This window comes from Pogona vitticeps, chromosome 1 (assembly GCF_051106095.1).
Source record: "Pogona vitticeps strain Pit_001003342236 chromosome 1, PviZW2.1, whole genome shotgun sequence".
In the NCBI taxonomy this organism is placed as follows: Eukaryota; Metazoa; Chordata; class Lepidosauria; order Squamata; family Agamidae; genus Pogona; species Pogona vitticeps.
In genome coordinates, this window is record NC_135783.1 from 59,673,324 (window position 1) to 59,692,940 (window position 19,617).

At 40.6% G+C, this 19,617-nt stretch overlaps 1 protein-coding gene across 3 annotated transcripts in view; it reads left to right on the top strand.

Moving 5' to 3' along the window:
• The window catches only part of PCNX2 (pecanex 2), a 139,670-nt gene that overhangs the window by 29,120 nt on the left and 90,933 nt on the right, over nucleotides 1–19,617 (top strand). For all 3 annotated transcript variants that reach the window (XM_078383151.1, XM_020786815.3, XM_078383152.1), the window contains 5 exons: nucleotides 6,481–6,616; nucleotides 8,888–9,030; nucleotides 9,215–9,368; nucleotides 9,477–9,509; nucleotides 15,070–15,241. In XM_078383151.1, coding sequence (XP_078239277.1) covers nucleotides 6,481–6,616; nucleotides 8,888–9,030; nucleotides 9,215–9,368; nucleotides 9,477–9,509; nucleotides 15,070–15,241 — 638 coding nt within the window. The remainder of the gene's footprint in view (nucleotides 1–6,480; nucleotides 6,617–8,887; nucleotides 9,031–9,214; nucleotides 9,369–9,476; nucleotides 9,510–15,069; nucleotides 15,242–19,617) is intronic.

Sequence of the window (19,617 nt, forward strand, 5' to 3'; positions counted from 1 at the left end):
GGGAGAGCTTCTGTTTCTTTACTTTGTGGTGAGTGTAGCAAGCAGGCAGTGCACCAATTTGAAGAGACCCTTGTCCAGCAGGCCAAGGCAAAGAAGCAGTCCCAAAACTAGCAAAATCAGGGAGCTGGACAGGGGACAGATTATATTTGTCTTCAGTGTGGAAGGGATTGTCACTCTCGAATTGGCCTCCTCAGCCACACTAGACGCTGTCCCAAGGCCTCTATTCAGAGCACGTTACCATAGTCTCTTGAGACTAAAGGGTACACACTATATGGTGGGTGTAACTTTAACCAAAATTTTTCACTTCAAACTTTTTCTCCTTTGGGAATTATACTAGGTTCCCTATTAGGTTTATAAAATGGAAAAGTATTATAACATCATTGATTTTACATACCAGCGTGGTGTATAATTTTAATTAGCTGACATCCTTGTGTTTCAACCAGACCCCACTGGGAGAAACAAATTGCCATTCTGTGCTTTCAACACTGCAGCTGTTTAACATTTTGGGGTTATTTTTGTTGTTATTACATGCTGTCAAGTTGTTTCCGACTTATGGTGACCTTATGAATTAATGGGGTTATTTACAATACATTAATTCTAATGTTCTTTGGCACATTCTTTCTGTTTAGATACTTAAGTTGCATGTTATGAGTGAACACACAGAGTGATTGAGTTCTAAATAGTTTTGGTGACATGAAAAATGAATGGATATTGTTCTGTCCCAATTCTGGAGAGGATTGCCATGTTTGGAATAGATCCGGCAGTATAATGTATAATGAAGTTGAGGTGGCAGATTTGTTTTTCTATTTGTATCCTGCCCTTCCTCCTAGCTACACAGCATTGTGTGTATGCATCTCAGTTGCAAAGACAAATTGAAGTAGTATCTGGACTGCTCAAGGGACATGTTTCTTAATTTGTATGAATGGGTTACAGAGATGAAGAGTAAAACATTTTTCATTGGACCACGTTCCCTGCTTGCACAAAGGTCCCAATCCCAACTGTCCCTAATGGCTGCTATTCAAAAAAATATAATAGCAAGAACAGAGAGGGCTCAATCAGATCGTTTTTTCTCCTGCTGTTTGGTCCACTGTGGGGACAGATTGATTCACTCTTTTTCCCACTGATCATTCAAGATAATTGCTGGAGCAAACTAAACCATCTCCATAGCAGCCCTAACTGAAGCTTTCTGAGCCCTGTCAGGGGCTTCTAGGTGTTTTTTGGTGCAGGTAGGATCACTATGTTTGGGTACATTTTCAGTGTGTGTAATCACTGGCTTTTGCATCTTTAATATAGGTTTTTCTGGAGATAATGTTTCTTCCCAGAATATCTGCTGAAGAAAGCAAGCTGTATTGACTGCACAATCTACTTCTTCACAATCAGTCCAGTTAACTGTATAGAGAAGTGATAGACCAATACAGACTGAAGCCCTTTGTATACGGTTTGTGCATATACTATGGGTGTTGTGTATTCTAAAGGAGCAAGGACATCATGTTAAGTAATGACATGTGCAAACCTAGCCAGCGAAGCTTTGATTTGGCTCCCAATACTCAAAACTTCTACAGACTCGGAATGGAAGAGTTACTTTATTTTTCTTTTCCATTATCCTGATACCAGACTGATTTATTGTGACTTTGAGTCTTTTCCTTTCCAGCTGAAATAAATAAATATAGTGGAGTACAAGCATGAATACTAATGCCAAGGATGGGAACAGTAATCCCATCTAGTCATTGTATATCCTGCTCACATTCTGACAATGACCAGCTACATCTGTGCAGAGTGGCCTCCAGTGGTTGCTGGACTCTAGTGTGAAAAAGGCAGAATCTGAAACCAGCAATGGGTTCCTGAAAGAAACTGCAGATGCCAAGAAAAGTGGAAATATTCTTGCATGCCCAGGGCTTTTTAGATAATATCCTTCTGCCATAACTCTTCAGCTGTGATGCCTGGATCCAAAGGAGTCACTGAAAGGTCCCCTATATATGTACCTTTGATGCAGAGATACTGCTGAAGAAGGCTACTATATGAAGTACAATAAAATTTTGCCTTTTCTCAGCATCTGCAGCTTCTTCTGCAATCTTTTTCTCGACCTCTGTTTGCAGTAATCACAGGCAACATGGCCCCTGGTCAAGAATAATTTACATCTGAAGGGCTATGGGCTCCCCACCATGATCCATTGGGTTCTTCATAAGCAAGTCCTGATGGAAATGGCAGTCCTGTGATATTTGTGCACAGCAACTAAAGTGGTACATTATCAGACATGAAGTTCTGTGGAGGCCTCCTGCTTTTTTTTCCTTTTTGTACAGAAAAGTGCAGAAAGCAGATAAAATAGTTTCACCTTGGCTGGCATTAGTAAGAATTTCTACCATGTAAAACCCCATTCTGTCAGGGAGAGAATTCAGTTGAATCCTCATGATTAATTTCTCATGTTTGTTTTTAGGGCACGTTCATTTTTCCAGTAGGCGTAAAAGCCTACAGGCTACAGAGAATTAATAGCAGCAAAAAGAGAGTTCCTCTGCTAGTGACTGGGAGGAAGGTTACCTTTAAAACACCGCGCCGATATGAGTTCTTAAATGCTGTAAAATGGAAGTGTCTCTGGCCTCAGGCATGCAGGAGAATTTCAGTCTAGTTTGTCTATGTAGTTGATTCAGCTTCATTTCCGTTAATAACTAGCTGCAGTGTGTTTTGTACTATGTACAAAGACATCTGAATACTTTACCAGTGCCAAGGATCTACTAGGTGATTGCATTTGTATCTGACAGTTTTCAGCATCATAAGATTCTCCAAAGTCTTTGCAAATGTACTCCATATTCTGTTATGGGTTTTTATTTGTTTGTTTTTGTTTGTTTGCTGAAATAGGAGCAGGTGTTCTTTTAAAACAATTTCACGCAAAGTAGATCCCCCCCCCTCTTCTCGCATCACCAAGGTGATTTTAAGAGACAGGGACACCCTTCAGCTTCTCAGTAAGGCGCTGATACTTATTACTGAGGCAAGGTGGGTGGTGGCATTTGACAGGCTTCTATTGTTCTGCTACAAGGTTTTCAACTGTTCACAATACAAAATCATGCTGCTCCTCAGGATCTGTGGGATTTAGAAGATCTAATTATTAATTAACACCTATGTGCTTCCTATTGCCATGGTAATTTTTGATTTTTTTTTTTTTACATTGCTGTTCTGTGCACATTTTATTGCATTTAAGTTCTGCTGACTTCACAGGGGCCTGCTCTCAGTATATTACAGCACTGCTGTACTTCCTATAGTTCACAGTTGGGTTTTATTTCTATGGTGTGTCTGATAGGAAGCTACAAGTAACCGAACATGCAACTCCAGGAGCACACAAGGGCTATTCTGTTCTTTTTAATTTGAGGAAACGCTCCGTGCTCATAGTGTATACTTAAGACATTTCTTGTTACTGAAGAAATGAATTAGGCCCCTTATTTCACTAGGGATGCGAATGACCAGAGAGGCTTTCTTGCATTCCTTTAGCAGTAGCCTGATTTGTAAAAGTTATCAAAGATATTGATGGCATGGAAAGGTTCATTGTCATCTGCTAATGTTAGGACTTCGTATAGCTGATAAACAGAGAAGTTGTTAAAATGAGGGTTTATATCCCTTCTTTCTCCTCCTCCTCTTCTTCTTTTTAGTGCATTTTTTGCTGGCATGGCAGCAAATTAAGTGGGGAAGCTAAAGCAAGTGTGGTATAGCAGTGGAAAAGAAAGTCATAATATACCTTTAAAATGAGAAGTACATGGGAAATGCAGCAGTTTTTCTCATTCATGGCTGATCAGTCTGTTCTCCTTAGGACCTATGACAAAAAATCCAATCAAGTGTATGCTTTAGTGTAATATGGGAAGAATGACTTCAAAAAGTTGCCCAAATCCTATAAGCAGTTGCTTATGTTTTGCCTAACTTGCTACAGTTGGTTGCACTTAATTGATGTGTCAGAGTAGGTCTTAGTCATACGCTAGTCAAATGCACAATGGACATGTGCCCTGGCACCTCATCAGTTCACTGTGGTAGGTTATGCAAACCTAACATAGGATTCTAGCCAGTATTTAAAAGTAATTGGTAAAGACAGCAGAAGCAAAAGACATTTTGGGTTTTTAAATTTATTATATTTATTTTATACAGTAATACCAAGATAAAGATGCTTGGAATTATAATTTACTCTGAAGTCAAATGCAATAGTGTATATCATGTGTGATATTCATCAGAGAACACATGCATTGTGATTAGGTATTATTGGCTTTTGTTAGTGCAGCAGAGAATTGGAAATTGAGACCATGTAATACAATTCAATAGAACGAGAGATAGGAATAGGATAAGAGCTTTGCCACATGGTGGCAGCAGATGTCTTTAACCAAGCAAGAGATTCTGCAATGATTTAAGGGTAGGTACATGATTTTAGAAGGTCAATAGCATTTTTTCCCTGGAAAACTGAAGGTCTGAAGGCAATAGGACACTAAGTATTTTTCTAAACTTCATAATCTTCCTAACTATTTTAAAAACAAAGGAAGCGTTCATTGTGAATTATTGTAAAGAGAACATTAAGTAGAAATGAAAACAGTATTCGGAATGCAGTCTTGAAGAAGCTCAGTCAATTGAAAGTATGACTTGATCTCTTTCAAGAGGGATCATGGTCTTGCCCCAAAATTGCACCAACAGATAATTTAGATATAACCACATTTTTACTGAAAAAAATCAGACAGAAGTTTTAAATTGAGTTCTGAGTATTGCATGTTCATACTTAATTTTATAGCTTAAATGAGAAGTGATGTAGAACTGAGCCTCAGTCAGTTATTCTGAAAGCCTGTGCAGCCCATACAATGAAGGTTTCATGCTAGCCCACCCACTGTTTGTACTTTAACTACATGAACAGGGTCACTTAAGTGTTCGTAGGGATGTGGTATGCTTTACATCCACACAGTGTGTGCACCTCAAGTGATCCTATTGGCCTATTTTCCTTAAAAATAAAACAAACACAAAACATTTCCTTCCTTGTCCTCTCCTCTCTCCTCCTCTTCCTTCTGGAAGGAAGCTTTCCAATTTTTGTTATTTCTCTCCAAAAGATAAAGCACAACAGCACACACCATTTTGTTAATTATCAGGATCAGGCTGATTATGTATTAATTTTATACCTATCTACATTTATTATTAATTATTTCTTTAGGTTATTTCCTGATGAAGAAATGTTTTATCTTGAAAAGTATAGGACCTGCCAACCGTTGAGGTAGAAGGAGCAGAGGAATTTTTTAATTACCCGCTATTGTGACATGGCTAAGCTGTCTTCCTAAGCCACTTAATGATATAGGGAAATTAAAACTGGGTGGGAAATTCAAAGCAGGTAGCTCCACTTTGGTCCAATCCCAGAGACTGTATGTATTGGAAATTAACCAAAACAGAACGATCCTACCTAAAAAACAATAGCCCCTGACAGGGACCTAGAAAGATAAGGCTTGGAACATGCTGGGGACAGGCTGGTTTGTACTGACACTTGCATTGTCTGGACAGTGGCAAAAGGTAAGAACCCATCCATCCCCACAGCACACCGAACAGTGGGACAGAAGCCCATGTAGTCATTCCCCCAAGTTTTGTTTCCAAGGTTCGATGTTTGTAATGTATTTTTGAACTATGTTTACTGTTGGTGTTGTGTTTTTGAAGTATGATTTGAAGTATTGTGAATATTCTAGCACTCATAGTGAAGAACATTTGAGTGAAATTGCATTAAAAAGGTACAGTGGACCCTTGACTTACAGACGGCTCAATTTACAGACTTTTCGAGTTACAGACTTCTCTGGCCGCAAAATTTAGGTTCGACCTACAGACCAGAAAAAAACCAAAATGGAACAAAAACAGCGGGTTACGGATTAATCAGTTTTCAATGCATTGTAGGTCAATGGAGACTCGACCTACAGACTTTTCGACCTGCAGCCACCATTCCAATTCTGTAAGTCGAGGGTCCACTGTAATGTCTACCAAGTTCTGTTTTTCGTTTTAGTGCAAGGTAAAACTGGTGTGAATGATAAGTAACGTGGGTACAATGTGTATACTCATTTTGTCAGCAAGATGGGGAGATTCTTCAAAGTGGCATTTTTCTTCTTGATTGATTAATATTTGTTTTGCTGTAGTCCCCTCTGAATTTTAGTTGCCTTGCTAGTCTTATGTGATTCATTGTTCTGCCAAAATGCACCTTCAAGCTACTGACTGAATTATGGAATTATTCTTTGTATTACTCAGTGGCCCAGAAATAAGTACCTTCGACTTAGTTTTCCAGCTGTAATGTAGGAACTTTATCAAATAGTTCTTTGGTGGCTAATTTGAGATGGGACTGAATATCATTTATCCTGCTTACAGTAAGAGAGGCTTAAATCCCATCATTTGGGAAACTCCAGTTGAGATAATCAGTCCCTCAAGCCATGTAGTTGTTTTCATTACCATACTGAGACGTTGTTCAGTTAATATTATCCCCTTTTCTCCTGTATTCAGTGAAGCTCATTTCAGCTCCTCTAGTACAACTACCTCAGAGAGTCAAGAAGCATCTTCTGGAGATCACGGGCCAAGTGCATTGCAGCAGCAGCTCTTACTGATGGTGGCACGAAGGACCCTTTCTGAAACCCAACGGGTACTGTGTCATATCTCTCTGCTAAACTCATTTAGTGCAAATATGTTTGAAGGAGGGAGATTTTTTTAACCTGTCTGTTCTGTTTCTTTACCAATTACTGCTGGGGTATAGGATGTCTGACTTAATGATCCTATAAACCAGGGGTCTCAAACTCAATTTACCTGGGTGCCACTGGAGACAGAGTCTGGGCCACATCAGATTTTCCGCAAAGCAGATCAAGAGCTTGAGGAAGCCGCCCAGAGTTTCCTTAGCTCGGCTGGGGCTCTGAGGAGGAGGAGGAGGAGAAGGGTGCGAGCCCTTGTCGCTGGCCACGACCTCCTCCAGCTCCTTCTTCACTACCACCACCACCACCAGCAGGATGAAGAAGGAGAGAAGGGAGGGAGCACCGGTGACAGGAGGGCATGACATAAAGTTTTTTAAAAACCATCACAGAATTCTCCTTGCCAAGGGAGAAAAGCCCCCACTGGTACCTGCGAAATTAAACAGAATGGGGCAAGGGCCCCACAGCTGTGCACGCGCATGCAGGCACACAAACACACACACATGGAGGTCCGGCAAGCTTCCTCTGAGGGCCCCCCTCAAAAAAAGGCGCACTCAGCAGCAGCAGCTACCCCCACCACGACAAATGCGCAAACTTCGTGAGGCGAGCCCAGGCAGCCTCCAGAGCCGAGGCGGCTGAAGCAGGATGAGGAGGAGGAGGAAGCACTGTCAGGTGATGAGGTGGCCGCTGGCTGGGCTGGTGCTGGGGGTGCCGAGAGAGAAAGGGAGCCAGAGAGCCACTTCCCTGGAAGAGGCGGTTTCAGCTGCTGTTGGCGACTTGGAGGCGCTCTTCGAGGATGGGCTGGGAGCAAGCTCCACTCTCAGGCATCGCTTGGCGGTGGATCGGGGGCTCAGGGAAAAGGACGGCAGTGTGCCTTACTCGCCAGCTCTCTCCCAAGACAGCGCCTCTTGCACCCTCCATCCAGAACTGCAGCCTGCCATCCGGTAAACAGGCGGGCTGGCTCGCAGGCTGCAGTTCTGGATGGAGGGTGCAAGAGTCGCTGTCTTGGGGGAGAGCTGGCAAGCGAGGTGAGGCGCTTTTTTTTACTCTTTATAGCAGAAGATGCGTGGGCGCTTCGGGGGGGCAGGCAAGGCGGGGGCCACAAATGATAGTCCGGCGGCCACAAATGGCCCCCGGGCCGCGTGTTTGAGACCCCTGCTATAAACACTGTTGTATGTAATTAATTAGGTAGGGATAGTTGGGTAATTCTTGTATGCCCAAATGGAAGGGATCCTCCATATGTCCTCCTAATCAGACAGGTTCTTCTTATTAATGAGCCTTTCAAACCCCGCCTACCACTTTTGTTGATTGTCAGGATCAGGCTGATTATGTATTCATTTTATTCATATATTCATTTATTGTTCATTATTCCTTTAGTTTATCTTCTGATGAAGAACTGTTCTATCTTAAAAGGTATAAGGCCTGTCCACCTTTGAGTATGGTATTATTGTTAAAGTACTGGGGAAGTTTTTTTGTAGTTTTCTGATCCAAGGTTTGTGAACTGGCAGAACTGATAAAACCATGACTTCTGTAGGATAGTTTTTGGGATAATTGCTGTGAAGATATGCACAGAGTAACGTTCATCTGTATCTGTACAAACTTATGTCTCTGGTGCTTTCTGAGATGTATTATGCATCTGTCAGTAATTCTGTCAGCCTCCAGCTGCATCCTAACTTAGAGAACTAACTAAGAAGGTGCACAGTTAAATTACAGTAAGGCTGTGCTGGAAGGTTTTTCTTTAGGTATGACATTTATTTGTACGAGTAAACATTTCATTTTGTTTTGTACTTCATTTCTCTGCTGTTCATTTGATTTCATAGCAAGTTCATCCATTTTTGTTGTCTCAATTTGTTTTTGTTCCCCATTGCTTTCAAAAGAGCAGAACAAAGCTGGAATAGTAATTTGTTTGTTAGACAAACAAAAGGTCAAAAGAATTTATTCCAGGTCTTATTTTGGTGTGGCTGAATTTCACGATTGAGATAACAAGGGACACATAAAGGTCAAAGATGAATCTTGGGTGAAGTGGACTAAATTAATGTTTTTTTTCTGTATATTTTAGGCTGTGGCATAACCTTATTACTAAAATGAGGGGGGGACACTCCAAAAAATGTGCAAAATTCACAAGGTAGCTTTGATCATGTTTATAGAGGCACAATGAAATACATAGAATTGATCTGCCAATATTATGGAAACAATATAAACTTCTGTTTACTTTTGTTTTTATTTTAAAGCATTTTAGTGAAGATCTTGAAGATTCTTCATGTTCATCAGTGCAAAGAAAAATTAATAAACAATTTTACAAATTTATTGTATTTCCCGGTAAATGGATAAAAATCTGGTATGATCGACTTACCTTGCTGGCACTACTAGATAGGTAAGCATTTTTTGTGGTCAATAATATACTTTTATACTTCATTTATTTGATCCTCAGGACACAGCTGGCAGTTCAGATTTTTGGGAAATGGACTAGAGAGACTTTAGGGGTTTCAGTGTATGGTGTGTATCTTCAAACCACTTGTGTGTAATTTTATGCATATATTGGTCTTTTATTCCTACAGGACAGAAGATCTCAAGGAGAATGTTTTGGCAATTCTATTAGTAATCCTTGTTTCTTTTCTTGGCTTTATAATTATGAACCAAGGTTTTTGTAAAGACATCTGGGTCTTCCTGTTCTGTCTTATCATGGCAAGCTGTCAATACTCTCTTTTAAAGGTAAAAAAGGAGAAAACTTCACATATTTCCCAGTCCATTCCCTGTATTATCATTTGTGTAGTGATGCAATTCAGATAACTAATATGATTAATCTCTTTCTGTCCTCAGAGTGTTCAACCGGATCCTGCATCACCTGTACATGTAAGTCCCAGCATACTGATAAACACTTCTGCTGTTGACATATCTGTTCTGCTAGCTGGTTTATTAGACTTTTCAAAATAGTTGAAATAGGCAGTCATTTTGGAATTGTAACACATTTTTTCCTCTTAAAACTTCATCAAAATGTTTTTAATTGCTGTTGCAAAGGGTTGCTACACAGTGCTATTTCTGTACAACACAAGCCTTCTGCTTGTTACTGTAATATATTGGACTTTATTTTTTCAGCAAGCACCTCAACAAACTGCAAATGGGAGAAGAGTAATTATAGAGTCAGTAGCGCATAGTTTTAATAGCAGCCACTGAAATCTATGGTACTTACATCTGTCATAGCAAAAAGTCCAACTAGACATGGGAGACTTGCATTTGTCTCCTGAGGGAGACAAAAATGAATCTCGCCGTTACAGGTGGCTGGCCCAATTAATGGCCACTCCTAGAACTTGCTGGTCCACTTATTGCTCAGGGTGCAGCGTGCGTAGCTGGAGTCATTAACAGCGTGCGGATGGCAACAGTAGCCCAGCGGTGCTGCTCTAGCACCCTGCTTGGCCGGCTATGCCAGCAAGGGAGGCAGGATGGTGAGCCTCCCTGCTGAGCTGCTGAATGGCCAGCCTAGCAGGGAGGCAGGGCAGCACCAGCCAGGCTACTGATGGAATTGGCATGCTGTTAATGGCACTGGCTGTATGCCCCATGCCATGATCAGTAAGTACTAAGTCCAACTGATTGCAGTGGATCTACAGTAAGTATGACAAAGTTTGGATTTGGTCTCGTGGCAGCAATTGAGTGATGATTTTTTTCCTGTTAAAGACAAAATTTGGGAGCCCCACTATCCTGAGGCTCCCAAAGGCCTCCACAAGGCAAAAGAGAACCCTAGGGAGCTTCTTAGAACCTGAAACCGGGGGGGGGGGGGGGGGAAGAGCGATGGGAAACTTTCAGTTAAATTCACTTCAGTCTTCCTGGATCCAGGTTATCCAGGCTGTTATAACATTATACATCTGGATTTTATCCATTTTTCCCATTGTTAGCTGAATTTGTGGAAAAATTTGTGGTGAAATTTTACTTGATCAATTTTTTCTTAGTACTTTTGGGTAATATGCTTTGCACTCATGGGTTGTCTATGAGGAGGCATAAAAGCCATTCACTGCTGCAGTTTACATCCTTAATTTATGCTGGTGTAAATAAACAATAAGGTTTGACCGTTAATTTTGGAAATTATATATATAAACAATAGAAGTTGATTTGTAATTTGATAACATTATGGTGGGAATTTAATTGGTTCCAAGTATTAACTTGTTCTGTTTTACTTGACTCAGGACTACATATTCTATGCAAAATTAACTGTATTATTTGGTTTCCCTGAAGTAAATAAGGGAAATAAATAATGTGGTACACAGTATTTGTTCTGTGGGTTATCTGATTAGTCATCAACCTTTTAAAATCAGTACCAATCTCGGCAATAGTTGATTAATATGCAATATATATTATTGTACAAAGTATATTGTACAATGTATAAAGCAACATTTAATGTATACGAGTGCACAGATGCACAATACTAGATGTGTAATCTTGAAAACACTTACTCCAGCATGGTCTTTTACACCAGCGTAGTCTTTTAAACACCTGTTCTAGAAATGGTTTCAATATCGCTTTCATAACCATTCCTGCATTGTAGCATAGTTTCCCACCTTTTGAGAAATTGTTAATTCAATGATATTTCAGCAACGTAAATAGGGTCCATGAGAGAACATACAAAACAGGTGTCCTGAATCGGTTCATTCAGTCCTTTCGGCAACTTTTCTTAAAGGCTGACCTCCAGATGGCCAGGGTGGGCCAGCATCACCGCCCTTAAGCTGCTGAACAGGTCAAGATGCTGGGATTCTCTCTCTTGCTACTGGGTTACAATTCCATTCAGCATAGCCACTAGTGAGAGATCAGGGGGTATTTGTTTGTTTGCAGGACCACAGAGACTGAACGAAGAATGCAGGGGGCTGAAGCTGGGAGAGCATAGGCTTCCCTGCTGGCTTGCAACCCCTTGCCATTCCCCCCCCCCTAAGTATTTGTCCCTCCTTGGCATCAATCAGCAAGAGTAGAATTCGAAACTAAATTGCAGAAACTTAAACCTAGAGATATTGGATGGCTCCAAATCACCAAGCCACGTTCCCATTTTTATATTAAAGTTTATTATAATTTATGATTGTTGATACTAATATTAATCTTGAATTTAACTGCAGCTTTTTGCCCTAAGAAATAATATTGTGAAGCACGTGGAATTACAAGATTCATCAGAGCTGAAAAGCATTTCATGCTTAGATGCAAACTAGGCATTGCCATTAAAAAGCCCATTAGTTCAAAGTTCTAGTCATTATTGCATATGATGTTTCCAGTGATACATAAGAAATAAATATTCAGACCTCACTAAAGAGGTAATTTTCTCAGTGCTAAATATAAGTTCTGTTTGTCAGTTCAGCTGTATGCAGGCAACATGAACGGTAATCAAATCAGTTTCACGGGCAGACATTAATAATGTGCACATTTGTTTTAAAATGACAAGAAATTGGTTTAATCAAAATTGCATTATAATAACATCATTGCCTGATTTGCTACTAGTAGCAAAGACAAAGAGCCTAATAATTTTTAATGAAATCATTTTTTTCCACATAATATGGGGATCAAGTTTGGGAATGTTTCATTGAAATTATATTATATTTTATATAATAGTATTACATAGTTTTTGAAAAAAGGAAAAGAAAGTCTCATAGCAGTTTAAAGATAAATACTTTTTTTTAAAAAAATTAAGTGTGAGAAATGCCTCGGTCAGGTCTTCAAACTGAATGCCTCTGTCTGAGAAGATACGGTAGACTGGCAAATCTGGCTGTAGAGTTGGCTTTGTTTTGGATGGAAATTGGAGGCATGTAAATACCAGTAGCAGTTTGTCAGCTTTTGGTGTAAGGCAGTAGTACTTATTTCCTCCATGTGTAATTGCGCAGTGGTATTGAGAAGTGGGACCTGTTGTATAGAATGGTCTAGGCTGAGGTTGATGGTGGAGTGGAAGTTACTGAAACTTCATCAGATCTCTTTTCCATAGATTGAGATAATAAAGATATGATTGGAGCTTCCTGTCTTTGGTTCTTGGCCCAGATGTGTGTGTTTTCAAGCTGTACACTTCATACTACTGATCTTTATAAGTGTAGGCTCCCCACATCATATTTTCTCTGAAAAGAGAAGTTTGGAGCCTCTTAGTCTAGAGGGATAGGGGATGTGGTGGCGCTGCGGGCTAAACCGCAGAAGCCTATGCTGCAGGGTCAGAAGACCAGCAGTTGTAAGATCGAGTCCACGCGACGGAGTGAGCGCCCGTTGCTTGTCCCAGCTCCCGCCAATCTAGCAGTTCGAAAGCATGCAAATGCGAGTAGATAAATAGGGACCACTTCGGTGGGAAGGTAAACAGTGTTCCGAGTCTAAGTCGCACTGGCCACGTGACAACGGAATATTGTCTTCGGACAAAACGCTGGCTCTATGGCTTGGAAACAGGGATGAGCACTGCCCCCTAGAGTCGAACACGACTGGACAAAAACTTGTCAAGGGGAACCTTTTACCTAGTCTAGAGGGAAATGGCTATTGAGATATATAAAGGTTCACTTAGGTACAGTGTGGAAAAAGTAGGTTGATTTCCCCCCATATTTCAGTATACATCACCAATGTAATTGATTGTTCAGAGTGAACAGCAAAAAGTGCTTCTTCACACAGTGTCCTTGTTGAGATGTAGTGTTAAACTATGATTTATGATTAAAAGGATAATCACAGGCACCATTTCCTCTAATTTCCGATAGTGCTGTGCAGAACTCTTGAGGGGTTCTGCCCACAACTGGAAGCAGATCAGCACCAACATCAATATGGCTGCAGGAGATGAATGTGGCGCTGCATATGCAGCTTAGAGGGAACACAGGTCACAGGCAAACTCTTCTGGCACGCCTTTTGCTTTCATTTTATCCTCAGCTTGCCATGAGGCTTGTACCTAGTCAAACTGAGATTAATTTTATCTATCATTGAAAAAGCCAACTTGAAACAAATCAGCTTCAGACCATGATTTGTGTTGCTAGCATGTTTAAATTAATCCTAGTTAAGAATAATCAAAGTGTATAGTTTTGGCAGTGTTTTAAAGTGCAGTAAATACAAAGCAGGAGAAGCTTTCAAACTCCTGGCAGCTATGCTGGAATAAGAAGAGAGGAGAAAGGATTATGCTAGTTGAAGGCTTTCGCAAGACTTATTCTCATACATAAATTCAAAAGCAGTTGAAAATAAGAATGCAATGTTAAGTTATAATTAAATTATGGAATTCAATGTAACGGACAAGAAAGAAGGCATCTTGAATTCAGTCTCCTGAAAATATGAACATACTGGGCATGTCTTACCACTTTTGGAAGAAAGAGGTTCCATACAGCTTAATCTTTTCGCACTTCTGCTTCCCTTCCCTTCTCCTTCAAAATCTGTGTCTGGGGAGAGTTGTGGTTTTTTTTTAATGACCATTCATGTTATTCAAGTAGTTCATATCAGCCTTTCTCATGGGTAGGTGGAAATGAAAGACACATAAAACAGCTAAAAGAAACCAGAATATTGCAAGCTCTTTTTTTACATTTTATACATGTTAATAGGAGTATTTGCATCATTCAGAGTGGTACCACAAGTGGGCAGGGTGCCGTAATGTATTCTGTAATTCAAGAACCACATTATAGTAACTTAGTGTACAAGACAGTTGGATACTAATACAAGGCCACGCAGCAGCTGGTAAATGAAATAGTTATAAGAATTCTGGCTTTCCACACATTTATAGCTCTGACTATTAAAACCTGGTTAAGATAGAATGGAGAAATTATGGTCATTCTGTTCAGTTGTTCCTTGATTTTTATGCACAGTTCTTTTCTGCACAGACTGAAATACTGATTTCTCCAGTTATGGAACTTCTGTCGTCTCCTGTTTTTGCAACATCTACAGAAATTTTAATTAGAGACTCCACACACCTTCTAACATTACCTTTAGCAATGTGGGAACTAGTGTAGTTTTGTCCCACTGAGACTCATTGACTTATCCAGTGTGTTCCTCCCATGTGGTCAAGATCTTCTGACTCCATTGGACCTTGTGAGGAAAAAAACTATGCCTACAGGGCAGGATGACATAACAAGAAGCCCTCTGGGTTCTCAGCTGCCTGGAAATAGTGATGTAATACTTTGGTCACTCATTTGTGATAGTGGTGGCAAGGACATCAAGACTGAATACAGTATTTTACTCTGGCTAAAATGTAACTGTGATAGTGTAATTAGTACTGTGTAACAGGAAAATAATGGTTAAGAAGAACCTTCCATGTGGCATACACATTTAGATTTCTTAATGATTGAAATGAATTGTAACATATTGCTGTTTGATAATATCTAAAATGCATATATAAGCTTTTACCTTGCATTTTTTCTGCAGTCTTTACAGTTACGTATGCAAAAGAAGGCATTTCCCATCAGCATTAAGAACATATATATTTTTTGTCTATCTTCTTTTCCAGGGTCACAACCAGCTGATAACATATAGTAGGCCTGTATATTTTTGTGTATTGTGTGGCCTTATTCTATTGCTAGATGCAGGATCTAAAAACAGAAGTCCCCCTATTTATACCCTCTACGGCCTGAGGATCTTCTCTCCTGGATCATTTCAAGCAGCCAGAGACCATGTAATAGGTAAGCTAAGGGTTGTTCAGAAATGGTGAATGGATAGATAGATGCTCCTATTTTGCAATTCAGTGTCTGTTTGAATTTTACATCTGAGCATAGGTGGTAAAAAATAAGCCTTTATACATTATTCACCTCTGCCTTGTGTTTTCTGTGAGTGTTCAATCACTAATAACTTCTGATTCATATAATGATAGTGCTGGCTTTGTTCAGTATATCCAAAATATTCAACATGGTGTTTAGTATCTGCTACCTAACCTCATATGTTCTTTCTCCTTCCTCTGAAAGAAAAGAGGCCTGAAAATTATTCTGTGTGTCACATCTTATAGCGTTACTTTTTCTCTGCTACTAAATCCCCAAATTGTTCCCATTGTTCCCCTGCATGATTAGGAAGACAAACACACCTCTGGGCCCTCGTGAGAGATGAGAGAGATGGTTGAGAAGGAAGCTGGGGCAGAGAAGTTGTGAGTGGAAAAAAGGTTCAGGACCACTTCATTACTTCTCTGCTCAAAAGTTCTCCCTCCCAATGCTGCTTTTGAGGCAGCTTTTGCATTTGTTACATGCTGTGCTGTTTGCAGCAAGAAACTTCACATATGATAGTGTCTGAACTGTGTGGAAAGCACTGGAGTCCTGCTTTCCCCATCCATGTTTGCCCTTGGATGTGCCCCTCTCAGCCTTCCAGGAGAAGGGCCCTCTTTGTCACAACAGCAAGGCTGAGATGCCATTCGAAAAGGGCTGTTTTTCCTTACTTTTGGGGTGCTTGAAAACACTTTTGCAGCAATTTTTATCTTACAGCAGCTGGTGAAATCCACTAGGAAATTATGAGCCCTTTTTGTGGCTACCGGTGGCTGGCATATCACTCATATATCTCTGACATGTCACTTACAGTTGTTCTTCCTCTGTCTGGCAACTCCCAATAATGTAGCTTGCTATCAAGCAAGAACTCAGTTATCTAATCTTATTTCATCTTTGCTTTGGGGGCATGTGATCCCCTCCAGTTCTCCTGAGACCAGAAGAGATCCCTTCCTCCATTCTAGGCTCCATAGAAGAGACAAGTGAACTTTTTGCTAAACTAGAGTTTATTAAACTTGGATGAAGGGGATTAACATTAACAACTTACTTGCATCACAAACCAGATAAATTCTAGTCAATCTAACTTATGTCCTACTTCCTTTTGACTCCTTTTTACATCACTCACTCTACCTGTTACAAAGATAGGTCCAGACCTTAAGGGTGGGTTTGCCTTCAGGGATTGACACAAAGAATGTTGCAGCAGTGATAGTTTGTAAAGCCACAGGCTGCACGGACTCACCCCTCTCGGGATCCCACTCCTCTTGGGTAGTCTTTGCTTGGTGGTTGAGTTCTCTTTTGTTCTGACTTTGACTGAGTTTTATCCTTTCCCTTTCTTCTCCCTTACAGGCTTCTGCTTGAGCTCTTCACCTTATTTCCATCTTTTCTCTCTCCCCCAAATACAAAGGGAGGGCTTGTGGAGGGGCTGAAGGTTGGGGTATTTCTCTGCCTCTTCTTGAGTAACCAATAACTGGAAAAATATCCCATCCACAGGACACACACGCACACACACATGTGCGTATGCAAGCAAACACACACACACACACACACACACACACAACACACACACGCACACACACACACACAGAGACTTGAGGTACCTCAAGGTCTATTGGATAAGACTCAATTTCTTGATATTCCAAAGCGTCATCTTATGTCTCTTCCTGTGTCTCCTCCCCTGTCTGGACCAATCTCTCTTCCAGTCTTATTTTCTTCTCCCCCACTATGTTTAATCCCTCTTTTATACCTCAAAACTCCCCGCGGATCCTCCTCTTTTCCATTTTCTAGTTCTTCTCTTTCATTTCCCTCCTTTTCTACCATCCTGGGACTGTTCCTCCACTTCTTGTTCTTCCAAAGGCACTCAGGCTTCTACCTCCCCTGGTACTTGTGCAGCATCATAGTTAGTTTGTCCACAGGGGAACCTGAGGTATGGTATTCTGCTGAACCTGAGGAGGGATGGGATGGTCCACTTTCAGGGGTCATCACACCATTGTCTTCAGCTTCACAGGACTCAATTGACTTTATTCCGTTTTTAAATGTTGGATTTATTATTCTGTCTTAATGAGTGTGTAGTTCTGAACTGGTTTCCTTGTTGCTGAAGAATGGGCCTTTGACTTGAGCAAATGTTTTTTAATTACTTCCTCTGGCTGCTTAGTAACCTGTTGATTCAACTTGATCATCAGATGGTGATTAAATTTGATAAATATAATCTATGAACTTGATCACCTTCTGGATAGCTTAGTGAGTTGAGTACCTGGCCGCGGAGCCAGAAGCTGGGTGTTCGATTCCCCACTGTGCTACCCAGGAGAAGAACCACTGCACTGTGCATCTCAGAAGAGCCAACCTGTGTAGCCTTGGGTAGGCTGCACAGTTCCAGGATGCCCCCAGAAGTAGGAAATGGTAAACCACTTCAGAGTACTCTGTAGCTAGAAGATCCTGGAAAGAGTTGCCTTAAGTCAGAACTGACTTGATGACATGTGGTGGTGGTGGTGGTGATTATTTATATATCACAAAGCCAGTGATACATTATTTTGGCAGTTCTTCAAGGATGTATTTATCCTTGCAGGCATGTACATTTTGGAGGGCAGTGAATAACATGGTAGTTCATATGGATGTGAACACAAGATATCTCCCCTTATCTGTTAACATTTGAATAGCAGGGCGATTACTGAGGATGTTCACTGAAGGACTTAGGTGAAGAAACAGTTATTCAGATGGAGAAACAGACTTACAAGATTACAAAGTTCCTTCAGCAATATGGGCTAAAGCCAGTTGTTAGTTCAAATTATGGAAAATCTATTGAATTAATCACTTTTCCATATGTGTTGCCTCAACAAGATTCATATGATCAATGGATCTACATTACTTTGGAGTATGTATGTATGTATTTAATCTTCTTCATCTATCTTTTAAATGCATCCCCATTTTTGTTCCTTAAAATCATATGAATGTGGAATACCCTAGAGCAGGGCACAAGACTTCAGCAAAGAAAGGGGGGGAATGTAAGCAAACTTCTAAATGGCTCAGACAGTCACTCATCTGTTTTCTCTGCCTCACCAATCGCATGAAAAACATAATGTTCAAGAGCCTACAGCAACTGCACAGGCAGTTTTATAGCTGTTTGCCCATTTGAATGCAACACAGAATGAAATATAAAAGGGAAAATAGCTTCTGTTGGTAAAGTAGGGGCTCTTTTTCTTTCTTTCTTTTTTTTTTTTGCAACTACAAAAGTGTTACTGTGAATTAGGAACCCACATGCTTACTTGTATCTCATTTCTTCCACATGAGAAAGACAATGAGCATTATCATCTTCTTTTCATTTGCTGTTTCATCCAAACAGGCAAATATGTAGTCACCCCTTGGATGGCCAAAAAGAACTGTATTTATTATAATAATCTTAGAACCGCTAAGCTGGAATGCAGTCCCTGTCAAGGAGTCAGTGTGGAATCAAACTCCCAACTTCTGGCTCCACAACCAGATAACTAAACCACTGAGCTATAAATGAAGCAGCTTAATTTTATGGTTTTGCCAACTCAAAAGTGGGACCATGCAGCTTTTGCAGTAAGATTCCTGACTCACACCAACAAAGGCTTTGTTTTTTTTGCTTTTTCAAGCTTATTAATTAGAGACTGGATGTCCACCTCGACTACTTAACATCATCAGGTCCTTTCATGAGGAAATGAGAGGCACTGTAGTTTTTGATGGTTCAACATCAGATCCCTTTGACATCTGAAGCAGAATGAAACAGGCTGTGTCCTCGCGCCAACGCTGTTTGAGATCTTTTTTGCTGTCATGCTGAAGCACGCTTTTGGAACTGCAACAGAAGGTGTCTATCTCCAGACTAGATCAGATGGAAAGCTCTTTGATCTCTCTAGACTTAGAGTGAAGGTGAAAGTCCAACTGAAATGCTTGCAGGACTTCCTCTTCACCAATGATGCAGCTGTTGTTGTCCATTCTGCTGAAGAGCTCAAACAACTTATGAATCTGCTGACTGCTTTGGGTTTTTTGGGCTCTTTGGCCGTGTTCTGAAGGTTGTTCTTCCTAACATTTTGCCAGTCTATGTGGCTGGCATCTTCAGAGGACAGGAGTCAGAACGCTGTCTGTGCTCTGTTGCAGTTGGTTGGATAGTTGAATATTTATAGCTGTGGGAACAGCTTTTGTCCTTTTCAGGAGATTGGGTGAGCAGTGGGTTTCTGTTGTGGATGTATTGTTGTGATAAGGGGGAGAGATGATCTGTCACTGTGATTGATGGGTGTCGTTAGCTGGTCTTTTGTTTGTAGCAATCACTGGTCCTTGTGACTGGGTAGAGTTCGTTG